The sequence below is a fragment of the Fusarium venenatum genome, assembly GCF_020744135.1.
Source record: "Fusarium venenatum strain MPI-CAGE-CH-0201 chromosome Unknown EDB82scaffold_2, whole genome shotgun sequence".
NCBI lineage: Eukaryota > Fungi > Ascomycota > Sordariomycetes > Hypocreales > Nectriaceae > Fusarium > Fusarium venenatum.
In genome coordinates this window covers 6,313,645-6,328,867 of record NW_027072130.1, presented here as the reverse complement: position 1 = coordinate 6,328,867, position 15,223 = coordinate 6,313,645, and the positions used below count along the sequence as shown (strand labels likewise).

Below are 15,223 nucleotides of genomic sequence, written 5' to 3'. Positions count from 1 at the left end.
CATATATGCACAGTGGTGTAGTAATACCGTCGCTCGATCGTTTCTCGGCCTTATATCACAACTGTCAGGCTCCCTCCTAGAAAGGTCGTATCCTCTCTGGTCTTTTATCAACATTTCCTCATTGCTTCAAATCTTTGAATCATCTTCTCATACTTCGACTACGATTCGTGAAGAAAACATGGGAAATCTACAGCAGGATACCAATGCCGGCCATCAGGCCACGAACAGCTTCGACGTACCTCCACCATACACATCCCCAACCAGTCCAACGCAATCCAATCGGTTCTCTCTCTTCAAAACTCTGAAATCCGGCTTTCGTTCGAAACCTGATCCCCTAGTCTCAGCATTATGCCATGCGGCTATGCGTGGCGATGAACAACAGGTTTCGGGTCTCATCTCACAGGGCGCCAACGTCCACGGCCGCAATGAGGATGGCAACACACCTATCAAGTGCGCCATTCTACATGACCAAGCGGGAACTAGTCGCCTACTTCTTTCCATGGGAGCAACTACAAATAAGTTACCTCCTCTCTTCAAAGCTACGGCCGTGGGAAGTTTGAATGTCAGTAAAATGCTGCTTGACTCTGGTGAGGACGTAAATGAAGCGTCTAAATCTGGTGAGCCGTATTTTATTGAGGTTGTAAATAAGGGGAACGTGGCAGGTGTGAGGTTCCTCCTCGAGAACGGTGCAAGCCCGGATGCATCTACAGTGGCCGGTGGGAGTGTTCTCGCACAGGCCGTCAAAAAGGACCAAGTTGACATTGTTTATGCATTGCTCGAACATGGCGCAGATGTAAACAGTCACGATGTCCATGGAAATTCGGTTCTCAACATTGCTATCCAGACCGGAAATGCGAAACTAGTGAAGCTACTTCTAGAAAGGGGTGCCCAAACCAACCCAGCCACTATCCTTTGCACGACGATCCTCGAGTACACCATCAACAAAAAGCGCTTGGATATTCTCAGACAGCTTGTAGCTGCCGGTGTTGACCTCGGACTTACAGATGCACAAAACCAGCCCGTCCTCATTAAAGTTATCAGGAACCCTCTTCTAAAGAAGGATGACAAGCTGGAAGTTCTGCGAATGCTCATGGATAACGGCGCTGACCATGATGCCACGGATATAACGTTCGGTCTGCCTGCGATCTGCCATGCCGTAGAAACAGCCAGTCCGGAAGTCGTCGAAGAACTACTCATCCGCGGTGCAGAGACCAAGGTACGCATGTTGGGAGGCCAAACTATGATAACATACTCGATTGACGTCAACCATCGCAATCACGTTAAAAGTCTCTTATCTCACGGTGTTGATGTCAACGAAGTAGACGGCTTGAACAGAACGCCGTTGATGCTGGCAATTTTGAGGCTTGACTTCAACATGGCCAAGTTGTTCGTTGATCATGGAGCTGATCCGATGGCGGATGTGAACGAGAGTGCGATCAAGTTTATCAAGGCTTTGAAAAGAAGAGACTTTCTCGAGATACTTGGTCTCACGGGAGAGCCGCGAATACCGCATGCCAGGAATTCACCCGCAGGTCCTTCTACAACTGAAGTTCATGCACCTGATGTTCCACCACCATCTTACGAGGTCGCTGCTGGGAAGGCTTGAAAGTCTTTCAAAATCGTGATTGTTGGCATTGCACCGAGGATCGGTGATCGACTCTGGTCATACAAATCTTCTTATCTTGTATCTAGATCTCTGTGCTCTAATCTTATTTGATAACAATGACTTTGACCCATCTCAGTATCCGGAAACATCAGGCCATTCCGTCTCAATACCCTCCTTGACAATCATATCCTGGAACCCCTTAAATAGCTCTGTGTTCCTCTGCACATTATGCGGTGATAAATCCTGATCGAGACAATGTGCTGCTAACAGGCCCGCAGCCTCGCCAATATTCCACTCCACAGGGTGTAACCTATAACATCCATTCGTAATATGTGTCGTGCCAATATTCTTAGATGCAGCGAGAAGGTTTGGTCTCTCCAGAGGGATCAAAGCTCCGAGGGGGATCTCGAATGGGCAGCATGCCACGTCGATATAGTTGTCTCCACCAGTGGATGGGTGAAGATCGATGCGGTACATGCCTACGCCTACACTGTCAGGGTAGTGTACTGCACCCTTGGAACCGCGGACATCAAGGGACAAATCTTGCTCGACGACCGTTGTAACGGCTTTGATGCGGCGCGATTCCCGGACGTAGGGCGCCATGGCCAGGCCATGTTCTGTACCGGTGATGTCGCCTCTCAACCGAAGACCAGGGTAGCCTGTACCTTTTCCATCTGCGCGGGGACAGTCTGTCTGTAGATAATACAGCATACTGTAAGACAAGGATGCCGCTTCAGCAAGACGCTCTTGAAGTTCATCTTCAGAAACATCGATGATGGGTTTCTCGAAGTAGTCAATCATGGGCCAGTTCACAAGGCAGATATCAGACTGATAAGATCCAGGCGTAAAGTTGTCCTTGGCCGCAATACGTCGGAATGTCCAGAGATTCATGTCTCCGCCAGACTTGCGCTGATCGGATATGACTGAAGCTGGATCATCATTAGGATTCGGCGTAAACTCTCGTTCCACGATCTCCAGGGTTCGAGGGTGAGGTGCTTTGAGACCTAGCAGTGGCGCCCCCCAGAAATCGGGGTGACATTTTCGCCAGTGATCGTATTTCTCAGGCTTGGGAATCGTATTGTCTTGTCCTTCGATATGGTCCACGGCGAAACAGATAGAGACCGCCTGTGAGTTCTGAGGCTGTGCTTCTTCGGGTGCACTTGGTTCTCCCGTGTCCTTTCGTGATTCGAAGCCGGTAACATATGGAGTGTTCGTCATGGGCAGCAAATCCCCAAGTTCTGTCGCGTCAATGACATATTTCGCATCGACGGTAAAAGTGTCCTGCATATCTAGCTTCCGGAATGTTATAGATTGAACGACCTGTCCTAGCATATCACAAGAAACAGCTTTGACTCGCTTCTTGACAACCAGTAAGCCGCTGCCAATAAACGGCATTAGCATGGCTTCAAGAACGGCCACTGCAACTCTTGGTTCATGACAAAGCTTGCTGACATGTCCAGCACCTGGGTTCAGCTGAGGTCTCCTCCTTGCATCTTCTGTCAGAGGGTAATTGTCGCGGTAATATCGCCTGACGCCATCTCTCAGAGCGCGGTACGAGCGCGTAACACCGAATTGCTCAACCCAGGTATGTTCATCTGGTGGCACCGCTTGGCTCGTCAATTGCCCGCCTAGCCATTCGTATTCTTCTGTCAATAAAACGCGGCGACCTCTACGAAGAGCACCGAGAGCTGCTGCGACGCCTCCGAGACCGCCGCCGACAATGAGGATATCTGTTGAAAAGGACTTGGGGCGCGTGTGGATATGAGCTGTCTGCCAGGATGAGACAGGGTTTGAGGCCTGTGGCTGATCAAGGTCAAGGTCACCCATGATGAGTGAAATGTGAGTGTGAAAATGAATCACTAAAGATCAATCTATAAACCAGAAATGTTTCTTTTCTGGGAAAATGTCTCTTTTGTAACATCACTCAGATCTTATGCTTATGGTCAACAGCGTGTTCCCGGGACTATCTCTTTTACTGTGATCTACCATTCCATTTCCACGCCCGACAATCCCCGTGAGGGGTTACACACCAATATCGCAGCACTTAACATGCACGAGGCCCAATAGCCATCACAAGACGCCCTGGAACCAACAGTTGCCAAGACAAATTGTCTGACATGAAATGCAGTCATTGCAAATCCCCCGCCCCGTCTTTGTTTCCTCGTTTTCGGGTACTTTGATCAAATCTCCCCGATCCTTGATCTCTTTGTCGCCTTTCATACCCGCAAAAAAACACAGAGAGACAATGCCAGACGTGACAAAGTCAAAAAATGGCCCAAAACGGGCTCGCCTACCGGCATCAGACAAGAGGTACCCTCGGAAAAGAGGTTTAACGGCATGTCATGTATGCCGCGCCAGGAAGACAAAGTGCGACAACGTGCAGCCTACATGTGGGTTTTGTGCATCATTGAATATTCCTTGTTCTTACGATAACGCTGAGAGGAATCTTTCGCAGTGCGTTGTTCATACCTGATTTGTCCCCAGTGTCCTATTAACGCCAACTGCATAGATTTGATCCAGCTAGTTTGGAAATCCTTCGCCAATTGGGGCAGATCATCAGTACCCAAAATGAACTTACACACACAGTTCGGTCTATCGCCGCATCCCAATCTCATGTAGCATTGGGGCCAGGTGCATCTCAAGATCAACTACGCTTCCACGGTAGTCTAAGCACAGATGAAACAGTACAACCGCAGCATGAGCTTCACCTGACAGACTGGTTTGCAGGACAGTCAGATTCAGCTTCAACAACGCCATCCTCATCCGCAAGTGCAGCTGCAGTTCAATGGTTCGGAATTCTAGCTAATGACGCCCCAAACGAAGAAGTCCCAGTTCCAGATGCGCTGCAGGGCGATCTTCTTGATACATCTCCAGATGGTCAAACCGAAAGCGACATCACTCCATTACAGAGAGCGACAAGGGCCATTGACACACAACCAGGGATATCCAACAGACGAACCAGTCGCAATTCGAAAGTCCCTGAGGAGAGCCTATGGCAGGCTTCTGGGGGTATATCACTACTCGATCAAGAGCAGGACCTGTTTCGGAACTTTTTGCATAGGATATGCTCATGGGTAGGTTGATTGACTCTCTCTAGTCGGGGCCTAGCATTAACAGTTCCAGCTTGACTTGTTCGATCCAGCCAGAACCTTCTCCACAAGAGTGCCGCATCTCGCTGTGCGAAATGCAGGTCTTCTCAACGCCATCCTTGCATTATCAAGCTACCATCGGTCTCTCGATGAAGGCATTCCACCGAATCAGCGTCCTGACCAGAATATAGCCTTGCAGTATTACTACCAAACGTTACACTATGTTCAAAAGGCCATGCAGTACTCAACGTATCAGAACAGCCAGGAACTAATGGCTACGACGCTCATGGTGTCAACGTATGAAATGTTACGCGGATCACGACAAGACTGGCAGAAGCACCTTCAAGGCGTATTTCGGATACTAAGATCAAGGCAGATTGAAGTAGAAACGTCAAGTCTTGAAAGTACGACGTGGTGGGCCTGGCTACGACAAGATATATGGGTTGCTTTTCGCGAGAAGAGGAGGACGTATAGTACGTGGGTGCCCAAGAAAGGATATGCGGAGCTAGATACTCATGAACTAGCTTCAAGAGCTGTCTGGATCATGGCGCAGGTCATTAATTTCTGTGCCGTCGACTCATCGATTGAGATGGAAGGTGGCATGGTGGGGAGGATAAGCTGGGCAAAGGCTCTGAAGAACATGTTGATTGAATGGCAGTCTCATTTGACGGTTGAGTTCTCGCCATTGCCTACCATGGGCCACTATGGGACCGAAATCTTCAAACCGCATCTCATACATCCGCAATGCTTTGGTATGCAACGTCGTCTCGATTTAATATCTATACAGCTGACTGAAGACAGGACTTGCGGTGCAGCTTCATCATTGCTCCCGGATCCTCATTGCAGCTCACGAGCCACAACTTGACGGTATACAAGGTCTGCTAAAGCTTCAAAAGGAAACGCAACAGAGTATCGATATAGTCTGTGGAATTGGCATGACTCTCAACGAAGACGCGCCAAGCATGTTGTCCTCACAATGTCTCTTCATCGGTAGGTTCGTATTGTACACATCTAGTATTTTACTAATCCAGGATAAAGCTGGTATGTTTATGCAAGATCCTCGTCAGAAGGAGGCCGTCTTGGAGATGTTGGATTCTTGTCAGAAGAGATGCGGATGGCCCACGCCTTCACTCAGGTCAGAGCTGGAAGAGATTTGGAATAATCCTGATGCTCTTTGTGATAGTCAAACTTGATAGAGTAGCTCGAAATGCAAGATCATTAAAAACATGGAGTATATGGCATCTTGGGTCCGTTCGTAATCATTACGTTTCCATGCTTCGGAATTTGGAGGTGAGACTTTTTGATCCTTGCAAGCACATAACTATGCCATGATTCGAGATACTCTCCACTCATAAATGTTCCTCGTGAGCCAATGTTTCATTCAAACCCTGGGCGTCAGCTAACCTGCATGTTGGCTGCAGCCCCCTCTGCTAAGTCCGAAAGGTTGCAACAATACAACAGAGCACTAAAGTCATTGATCCTCAACAATAGGCATTCATAAACCCACTAAACTCCAAAAGTCGCCTCAGCGGCTGGCTTTTCCGCTTTTGCTATCCAACCAGCACTTGTTAATCCGTAACCGACACTCCCCGAAGCAAATCACCACCTGATCAGCAAGCGATACTCCCCGATCTATAACAACCCCAGGATGATCTACAGAGACAAACAATCATACCTCCATCTCAACCCCGCATTGATATCGCATCTCATCCCGGAAATTAAGACAAATAAGGCTCGCACTTATGCAATCGAGCCGTGACTCCACTACTTAAATCAGGATGCTCTCGTAAGCTTTTATTTCCGTCTCTTCAACATCCTCTTCAACTGTGCCTTTTTTCCTCCGCGGAAAAGAGTGTATCAAGAGTAAAAATGACGATACATGGAATGTTCAAGCGCATCGTGCGCAACGATGCTATTCGCGTTGATCCTCCAGAGATTTACAACTGGCGAGTAATCGCTTTGACTGCTTCGGTAAGCCAATAGCCTATCAGACTTTGACATACGCATTTGCTGACAATGCAAGGCATGTTTTGCTGGAGCCCTCTTTGGTGTTGACGCTGGTATCATTGGTGGTGTTCTCGCCATGCCAGACTTTCAGCGGTTCGTCGCATGTTTCAGCGGCAAACTTCCATACTGACGTCTTTCTAGAGAGTTTGGTATGAACGGTCGTTCTGATCAAGCACGTGCTGACCTCGCTGGTAATCTTGTCACTACAATGCAAGCCGGTGCCATTGGTGGAGCTCTCCTCTCAAGTCCCTTTGCCGATCGCAAGGGCCGTAAGCCCGCTCTACTTCTTGTTGCCATCACTGGTTTCATTGGTGGAATCATGCAAGCATTTTCTTATGGTCATCTCTCTGCATTCTACATTGGCCGGTAAGGATCTTCTGCATGCCATGCCAGTGTGTGTATTTCTGACGAGATACAGCTTCATCGAAGGTCTTGGCCTCGGCGCAGGAACAATGCTCGCACCAACTTATGTCTCTGAAAACTCACCCCGTGCCATACGTGGTTTTCTCGTTGGTTTCTTCCAGCTTCTGCTCGTTCTCGGCGGCATGACAGCCTACTTCATTAACTATGGCTCCCTACTTCACCTACCCGGCAAAGCAACTTGGATGGTTCCTCTCGCCTGTCAATCAATCTGCCCAGCTCTTCTCTTCTTCAGCATGATATTCTGCCCGGAATCGCCACGATGGCTTGCTTCCAGGGATCAATGGGAAAAGGCTGGCGCTGTTCTTTCCGACGTGAGGAAGTTACCCGTTGATCATCCGTATATCCAGCAGGAGTTGTTGGAACTCAAGACGCAGATTGACCAGGAGAATGCGGTCATGCAGGATACAGGGTTTTGGGCCCTTCAAAAAGAGTGCTGGACGCTACCTTGGAACAGGAAGAGGGCATTGTTGACTGTCGGTATAGTCACACTTGGGCAGTGGACAGGTGTAAGTGTTGGCAAAGGCTTTTGCTAATGAGTTGCTAACAACGCCTAGACTGGTGCTATCAACTATTACGCCCCGACTGTAAGTTTTTTATGAGGCGGTATTTCTCATCATGGATCATACTGACCATTCAGATCTTCAAAGGTCTAGGACTCTCGAGCACTACGACAGCGTTATTCGCACAAGGTGTAAGTATACTCATCCTCATCTCACAGTATACATGTATTGACACCATCAGATCTACGGTGTAGTCAAGGTCGTGACATGCTTGATCTTCATCTTCTTCCTGGCTGATTCCCTTGGTCGACGTAAATCATTTATGATTGGCGGTGCTATCCAAGCATTTTGCATGTTCTTCATCGGCTTTGTAGGTATCCTCGACATACATCTCGACTCAAGCTGACATGCCTAGTACCTTCGCTTCGGTCCTGAGCCTGGAGAAAATGACCATCCTCCTCCAGCAGGCATTGCTGCACTGGCGATGGTGTACATCTTCGCTGCAGCTTTCAACATGAGTTGGGGGCCTGTTTGTAAGTACTTCACGTCGAAATAAAGGGTTTTGCTAATGGTGTAGCCTGGATCTACGTGTCTGAAATACCTACGAACCGCCTACGTGCATACAACGTCGCTTTGGCATCCTTTACCCACTGGGTCCACAATCTGGCAGTATCAAAGTCAACCCCCGTCATGCTCCTGCATGATCCATACCGAGCATACTTTATCTTTGGATCCTTCAACTTATTCATGGCCGTTGCTGCGTATTGGATACCTGAGACCAAGGGAGTAAGTAGTCCCTATCCGTTGAGGTACATGCGGAGACTAATTACCCACAGATCTCGCTTGAACGTATGGACGAAGTCTTTGGTATTGCAGATTTCTCCAAAGTCGAGGATGTGGGTATCGCTGCGAGCCGTGCGAAGAGAATCGACGATGAGAATGTGGAGGATGTTCAAGCTGATAGGCTAGAGAAGTCGTGATCTACGGTACTGAGCGCAATTGGGTTACAAGCTCCAGAATACATAGGATAATCCACATGAGATCAATGTGTGTACCTGTATCAGAGCCATTCTTATGAACATTTTTTACTTTCCTTCCATTGCCTTGCAAATTTAATGCATGTCCACCTACGGATATATTGTAGGCTTTTCGACTCTTCTTCATTTCATTCTCGTATCAGTCATTAGCTCATCTCCCGATAATAAATAGACCCTTTATGGTGGACCTGAAACCCGGAAAAAAGACCCCATTCGCAGTGGTTCCCTCGCGTGGACGTGGAGTCGTACAACCAAATTTGTTTGGTTAGGCCGTACAATGTGCCCGACACTGTTTGCCGTGCGATCCGTGTGTCGATCATATTTCTGCAATATTCGGGATTAATGCAAGGTCTCGAAGGAAGCCCCCCCCCTGAAGAAATGGTTGTCGAGACTCTCATTTTTTGGTTGCGATTCTGCTTGTGTTTGGTAGTACTGCACCACCAATGAACCCAAGACTCGAACACCATCTAACGCAACCATCAGACAATCAACGGCTACCAGTGACCTAAAATTATAGTGCTTCCACTGTAAGCATAACCCAGCCACTGGAAAGCATGCCTTGTCATATCATCACAGGGCTGTCGTATGGACTGCCGCTCGTATCGATCGGCTCATATCCAAACTAACCTTTTCCGGTAGAAACCTGACAATCACGGTAAACCCGGCAGCGGCACTCAATTAATCCCATGACGTGACAATTTTAATTGAAGTCGTTCAATTATCTTGTATTCGAAATATGTATCTTGAAGAAGAAAAGAAAAAATGCTGATGCTGATGCTGACGCTAACGCTATTCTATCCCAACCTTCAACGCCGTCAAAATGCAATGGAATGCTTTGCCCAGATCCGTCCGTCATTATGGTTCGCTTATGCTGAAATGCCCTGTCTAGAATCCCTGTAACCCTCTGAAGCACCCTGACACAGGTAATGATCGGCCACCAAATCCCTTGCCCGTACATCCAACCACCCGGCAGCTGAATCTTTGATGCCAAAGCTCAACCACACCTCATCATCCAAAAAGCCATGATTTGATGGTGGGAATCGTGTTTGGTTCGTATAGTAAACCATGGAACCTGTCCAGACGTAGCGTCCATCTGACTCTCCGTGGTATGTCAGCTTCTTGCTCACGCTGATCATTCGATACGGAGGCGCAGACTCGTATACCGCTACCCGTCGGTCGTACCACGTAAACGGCGACATGGGCGGGTCCAGGCGTCGCTGTACAATGCCCACCATGACTGTGTTCTGCTCATTGGGCTCGCATGTCCCTCTGTTGCAAAGAGTAACGCTCAGCATTGGCGAGCTCTGGTGGACGTGCCTATCGTCCAGCATCACATCGTGCATACACGTCTGTCTACGCTGAGCGTGCCAAGTAGCTCCAGCCTCGGCGTTTGGTGGGTAAGGCTCTTGGACGGCTGACAGCTGGTCTTTGGCACTGACAACGGGCTCGACGGGGTCTTCGTTTGATGTGTAGCGGTAGAGTTGGCCTGGCTCAACCATGAGAAGAAGCTCATCGTCGCTGCTGAAGGGAGATTGAGCGGGCGCCCAATTCTTTTCGCGCTGGTATCGGGGATGTGATTCTTGGCCTTCTGGGGCTTCGCGGCGAAGACCAGTTGGTTCACTGAAGCGAATTGGTGGGAGGAGAGCTGTTGTCTCGGGTCCAAGAGCTTGTTCGAGCTCAGGCATAGCAGCGCGCACGTCAATAATGAACTGACCCTGACACATAACTTCATCATCAACCTGATGCGTAAAGATAAGAAGCGGTTCACCGACGCGAGTCCAAAAGAGCTTCATGTCTTCGGGGCCAATATAACGATCCATGTCGGGTTGCTTCTGGCAATGATGTTCCGGGCCACCAAAGTCATTGACCAAGAGTCTCGACCACTCGCCCGTCTTCAGCACTGGACGGCCAAGATTGTTGTATGTAAGGTTCGCAAACGTCGCAACCTGTCGAGCGAGTTTGTATCGTTTGCCCTTGATCTTTTTAAATACGTGGGGTGCGCGCGCGATGACCAAAAAGTCGTGGGTACTGTTCCCATTGCGAGGGAGTTCAAGAAGCGTCGGGTTCATAAGTTGGTGCCCCGTCAACCTCGCATCGATCTTGTTATAAAAGCCCATGTTATTCCTCAAGCTTGTAAGAAGACGATAATCATGATCCTGGTGCTGTTCACTCTGCTCGAGGTATGCTTCGGCATCGTCGTCTTGGTGGGAGGGCTCTTTGGTGTCTTTTGCAGGTGATTGGTTATTTGGTTGTTGCTCGTAGAAGAATGGTCGTTCTTGGACTGGTATAATAGATAAACCGTCTGCTAGTTTGATGTGAAAGACTGTCAGGAGGATAACGAGACAAGATGCGATGGCTACAAGCGTGAGCACGCCACGCAACAAGGTACTGTGAGAACGCATGGTATCATGAGTCTTTGAGGAGGAAAAGCGGGTGTAAGAGGTCCAAAAAGTCCATACACCAGGAGGTGTCAAAAAGAGCGGCTCTGGGTCGACTTATACGAGACTGACCCAACTTAATACTCACACTAACAGCAGGGCACAATTCTAAAATGTGAATCCACAATGGGACGGCTCTCAACTCGTTTCGTCATAGGCGCCGCCGCGTAGTCAAGCTTTCGCCAAGTGTGCAGGTCCTTGCCTCTCAAATGTGCCATCCGATCTAGCCGTAGGTACATGCAGCACTGTACTCTGTGGAGCGAGGGTAAGTGGTGGTCTTGACGTTTGACTGGACGTACCGGAAACCTGAAACCGTATATCTGGGACAATCAATCACCACGTAAACAGCTTATGAGTGAATTTGCTCTGAAACATGTTTATACCAAATTACTGCTACCTTTTCGCGGCTGTACGGCATCCTTGCGCTGATCACTGAATGAAACTGACTGACTTGGTGATTGAGCGTTGTGTTCAGAGTACATAGGCGCTGAGGCTTGTCTGGAGTTAGCGCGGGCATCATGCTGCGTTAGGGGATGCCGAGCCCTGAAATAGAACACCCTCAGGGACGGTACTGCTCAGACTGCTTGCGCCCATGTAACGTGACTGCTGTTCTGCCAGGCCATCGGAGTTTTCCATAAACAGTGGAGGTGACATTCAAGCACGTCACAGATCTCAATGCAGAGATAAGCCTCGTCAAGAAGCAGCTGAAAAGTCTGAAAGCAATTCAAGGTTGCCAGCCATGCTCATAACTACGTAGTGTTTTCGTTTATTCCCAAAACCTTGAATCTGCCAGAGCCATTCAACATGCCGCGCAAGCAACATGACTGAAACAAGCCAATCGGCATGTTGATCCGATTGCGAATGTCACTTCCTTCTGTCACTTCCGCCGTAAAGAGTTATCCCCTCTTTGATGGCACAGTACTTTATTAGCAGCGTCTCTCTAGACTCTCCCTCTTCCCAACTGCCGGTTTGCCGTGGTGATCATGATTTTGTTTTTCGTGTTTGACATGGCACGGGCCCTTTTTTTTCTTTTCTCTCTCTCTCTCCTTTTCTAACGGCGGGCTTAGATGAGAACGATGTCGTCGCACAACATGGCTGGTGCGACGATCTCGACTTGATTCTTGAAACCCTCCAGAAAAGCCATCAAAACTTACGGCACCTGATTGGCTTGTTGGAAGATACATGCAATGCAATGCGCCTATTCTTCTGGCGTACACGATAGGGTCTGACACGCACGTTGGATGAGGTTCAGTGCTGGTCCCTTGTAATTAATTTTGTAACAACTCACTGTCACGCAAACGAGAGTCGTTTGACTGGGCCACTTTTCGCTGTTCAAACCCTGTTCAATGTTTGTTGTTTTTTGCTGTTGGCGCAGACAATGATGGTTGTTACCAGAATGATCCATATTGACGATAGCCTCATCTGCTTCAGCTCACGGACCAGAACTGACTGGCCTGTCGATTCATGGCACATCTCACCGCTAACCTCAATCAAGCAACAAAGCGCGTGACACATTTCTTCTTTTTTCTATCCACTATCTAAACATCCCCTCTGTAGGCTATTGACAGGGTTGAGAATGTGGAAAATCTCACCACCATGAACCCCAATTTAGAGGTCTAGGCTAGTCTGTTCCGGTAAGGGATTTAAAGATTTAGGGGACTTGGCTTCCGCTTAAAGTAAGCTGAAGGTTTTATTTAGGAGGGATAATTGGCAAACGCGAAATACGAGAATCGGAATGACGGGACCCTTCACAAACGGGGTATTTATTGGTCACGGAACGTGAGATATCCATTGAACGCTTGGACTTGGTAATGGTAAAAATGGAGAGTGCCAAGAGAAGGTCTTGATGCCGACGGCAAATATTAAAATGAAGTGAGCAACAAAAGCGATGCAAAAGGGTAGAAACACCATTGACAAAAAGAAGCGGATAACAGTGGAATTAAACCACCCGTGTTGGACGAACAGGGAATCGAACCCTGGACCACTCCCAATGACAATTCCAGAAGAGGAAACATGCTAAGGGAGTATTATACCACTAAACCATTCGCCCGCAACGACTTATGATTGGTTGGGAGAGCTGCTGCAATTTAGAATCATGATGATCACATCTCGGAGTCATGGCACAGCAGTCATCTACGATTCTACCACTACATAAAATTGGAATATCAATTCACTGTTCCTTGCAAATACTGTATACTTTTACCACTTCAGCAAGCTATCTATATGTCTTGGCTAGTTGTTCATGTGTGTCGAGGTTAAATATCTGTTTCGGTTCAGGGTAGCTCCATTGACATTAAGACTCAGCCAGCATCTTTACATCATTGAGACCCAGATTGGGTAGTAATTTCTATATCCTTCCATTTGATCAATAGTGTAGGATCCCACGTAGATGCTAGTCTAATTACTTATGGAATTGTTTAATGCATGCAAAGCCACTATCTGTCTCTGTGTGTTGCGTCCTTGATGTCGGCACCAACAGGGCATTAATATTAGTCAAACTCTAAAATGCAAGGCCTCACGATAAGAACAAAACCAAAGGCCATGACGCGTCATTAAAACCTCATGCCCAAGTCCTTGCTATCCGTTGCCTCCTTATTATCTCGTAGAGAACCGCGGGGGAATGATGTAAAAAGTGCAAAAAGATAAATGCCTCGCTTGTTTGCAATCGTTTATATAGGAACAGCCCGATGCGGGGGTCGAACCCGCAACCTTGAGATCGCGTACTCGTAAGAGTCTCACGCTCTACCGATTGAGCTAACCGGGCGTGGCTCTTGATATTGACGAGAGTGTCAAAATTAGGAAACATAGAGTGAGTATCCCGAGACACTCTATTCTAACACACACATCATCACTACGACATTTCATCAGATAGTCACTCAGACAGCAATGGCACAAATTCATGAATTCAATGTTGTTTCTTGTTTATTGTATTTTCTTCAGTCAAGTCGGTCAACTGTATAAGTACTCTCTATTCTATTCATCCTCCTCCTCATGCTCGCGGACAGTGTTGCTAGCCCACACAGCCTCAGCGTCATCATCCTCTCCCTTATACAAGACGATGTTTCCATCATCCTGTACACGTAGGTATACACCATCACCGTGGTCCTCAGTGTTTGAAGCCCAGACGGCCTCATCGTCGTGGGTGCTGTGATATGTGTCAGTTTCATAGCACTTTTGTGTCTGTTCGGGACACTTACTATAGGACCAAGTTACCATCCTCTTGCAGATGAATGCCCTTGATGTCTTCGCGTCCCTCGTCTGTGTTTTGCCACACACATTCGCCGTCCCAGTAGATGGACATTCTGCCGTCGTCCTCAATCTTGAACTCGGCGCTGCCGTTCTCACTTGAGAGACCGTCTCCAGGGTAGAGCCAGTTGTCGTTGTCGAGTTGGCCCATTGTGAGGAATGTTTAGTGGGTATTTGGAAGAGTGAGATGTGTTTGTGTTGTTGAGATAGGTTGGTAGACTGTTGACAAGGCAAGTGAGGTGACAGTCCAACTCTTTATATGTTGTTAATCTGTTCAACTACAACCCCTCAATTGCCTTCTGCTGTTAATCATCGAGGCTGTGTTTTGTCCCGCAGGGCACTGCATATGTGCCAAGGTACTCATGGGGAAGTGAAGCAACAGTGATTCAGTGAGAGGCCTCACAGAGAAAGCACACAACCGGTTTCAAGCTGCATGTGTGTAATACTTGGGTGCATATCCTGGAGTTTTGTCACAGAAGTTATTACCGTCTATCCACGGAACAATCAGGAAACCAGCTGGCCAAGATCGGAAACGGCAAACGGCATTTCTACGTGCTCCACGATATGCAAGTCTCACTCCATAATAGGGCTGGGCACCCCAGAAAGCAATTATTATTGAGATTATACTGGACCACGTTTCTTGCATATTCAGGATCATCGACATGATGATGAGCATTTTTTAAGTCATTGGCAGTTGGCGATCTCGGCACTGACGTATAATTGGGCCAAAGGGAAATGCTTGCGCGTAAGACAACATATCCGCTGCCAAGATAGCTTGGCACGCATGAGAAGTTACGCACCTGTGAGAGCACGGCTGGCGGAATACAGCTAACATGACTCATTTTGATCAACCTCGTTCAATCAACATCTAAAAAAT

General features: G+C 48.0%; 5 protein-coding genes and 2 non-coding genes across 7 annotated transcripts; 2 read left to right on the top strand and 5 right to left on the bottom strand.

The window, feature by feature from the left end:
• Positions 1-72: 72 nt before the first annotated feature.
• EDB82DRAFT_176947 (ankyrin repeat-containing domain protein) lies at positions 73-1,672 on the top strand. Its single transcript, XM_025735430.2, has one exon. The coding sequence runs from the start codon at positions 179-181 to the stop codon at positions 1,604-1,606; it is 1,428 nt and encodes a 475-aa protein (XP_025586138.1). The 5' UTR covers positions 73-178; the 3' UTR covers positions 1,607-1,672.
• EDB82DRAFT_176946 (FAD dependent oxidoreductase-domain-containing protein) lies at positions 1,673-3,558 on the bottom strand. Its single transcript, XM_025735429.2, has one exon. It carries the CDS (start codon positions 3,431-3,433, stop codon positions 1,739-1,741), a length of 1,695 nt encoding a protein of 564 aa, XP_025586137.1. The 5' UTR covers positions 3,434-3,558; the 3' UTR covers positions 1,673-1,738.
• A 293-nt stretch (positions 3,559-3,851) lies between these two features.
• On the top strand, positions 3,852-8,605 carry EDB82DRAFT_545764 (uncharacterized protein; the record flags this gene model as incomplete). The annotated part of the gene is made up of 15 exons (XM_025735427.2): positions 3,852-3,973; positions 4,116-4,680; positions 4,730-5,447; positions 5,497-5,689; positions 6,034-6,129; positions 6,558-6,666; positions 6,719-6,795; positions 6,844-7,068; positions 7,121-7,631; positions 7,680-7,709; positions 7,763-7,816; positions 7,867-7,995; positions 8,041-8,158; positions 8,203-8,411; positions 8,462-8,605. 15 exons carry the CDS (start codon positions 3,852-3,854, stop codon positions 8,603-8,605), a joined length of 3,300 nt encoding a protein of 1,099 aa, XP_025586135.2.
• Positions 8,606-9,436: 831 nt separating this feature from the next.
• On the bottom strand, positions 9,437-11,256 carry EDB82DRAFT_176777 (uncharacterized protein). Its single transcript, XM_025735426.2, has one exon. It carries the CDS (start codon positions 11,062-11,064, stop codon positions 9,529-9,531), a length of 1,536 nt encoding a protein of 511 aa, XP_025586134.1. The 5' UTR covers positions 11,065-11,256; the 3' UTR covers positions 9,437-9,528.
• Positions 11,257-13,054: 1,798 nt separating this feature from the next.
• Positions 13,055-13,150, bottom strand: EDB82DRAFT_t112. Its single transcript has one exon. It is a non-coding gene; the product is annotated as a tRNA-Ala (tRNA).
• Positions 13,151-13,781: 631 nt separating this feature from the next.
• Positions 13,782-13,864, bottom strand: EDB82DRAFT_t111. Its single transcript has one exon. It is a non-coding gene; the product is annotated as a tRNA-Lys (tRNA).
• A 132-nt stretch (positions 13,865-13,996) lies between these two features.
• Positions 13,997-14,990, bottom strand: EDB82DRAFT_500032 (bulb-type lectin domain-containing protein). Its single transcript, XM_025735425.2, has 2 exons — positions 14,298-14,990; positions 13,997-14,245 (listed from the first exon to the last, which is right to left on the bottom strand). The coding sequence occupies exons 1-2, from the start codon at positions 14,495-14,497 to the stop codon at positions 14,074-14,076; spliced, it is 372 nt and encodes a 123-aa protein (XP_025586133.1). The 5' UTR covers positions 14,498-14,990; the 3' UTR covers positions 13,997-14,073.
• Between the last annotated feature and the right edge of the window lie 233 nt (positions 14,991-15,223).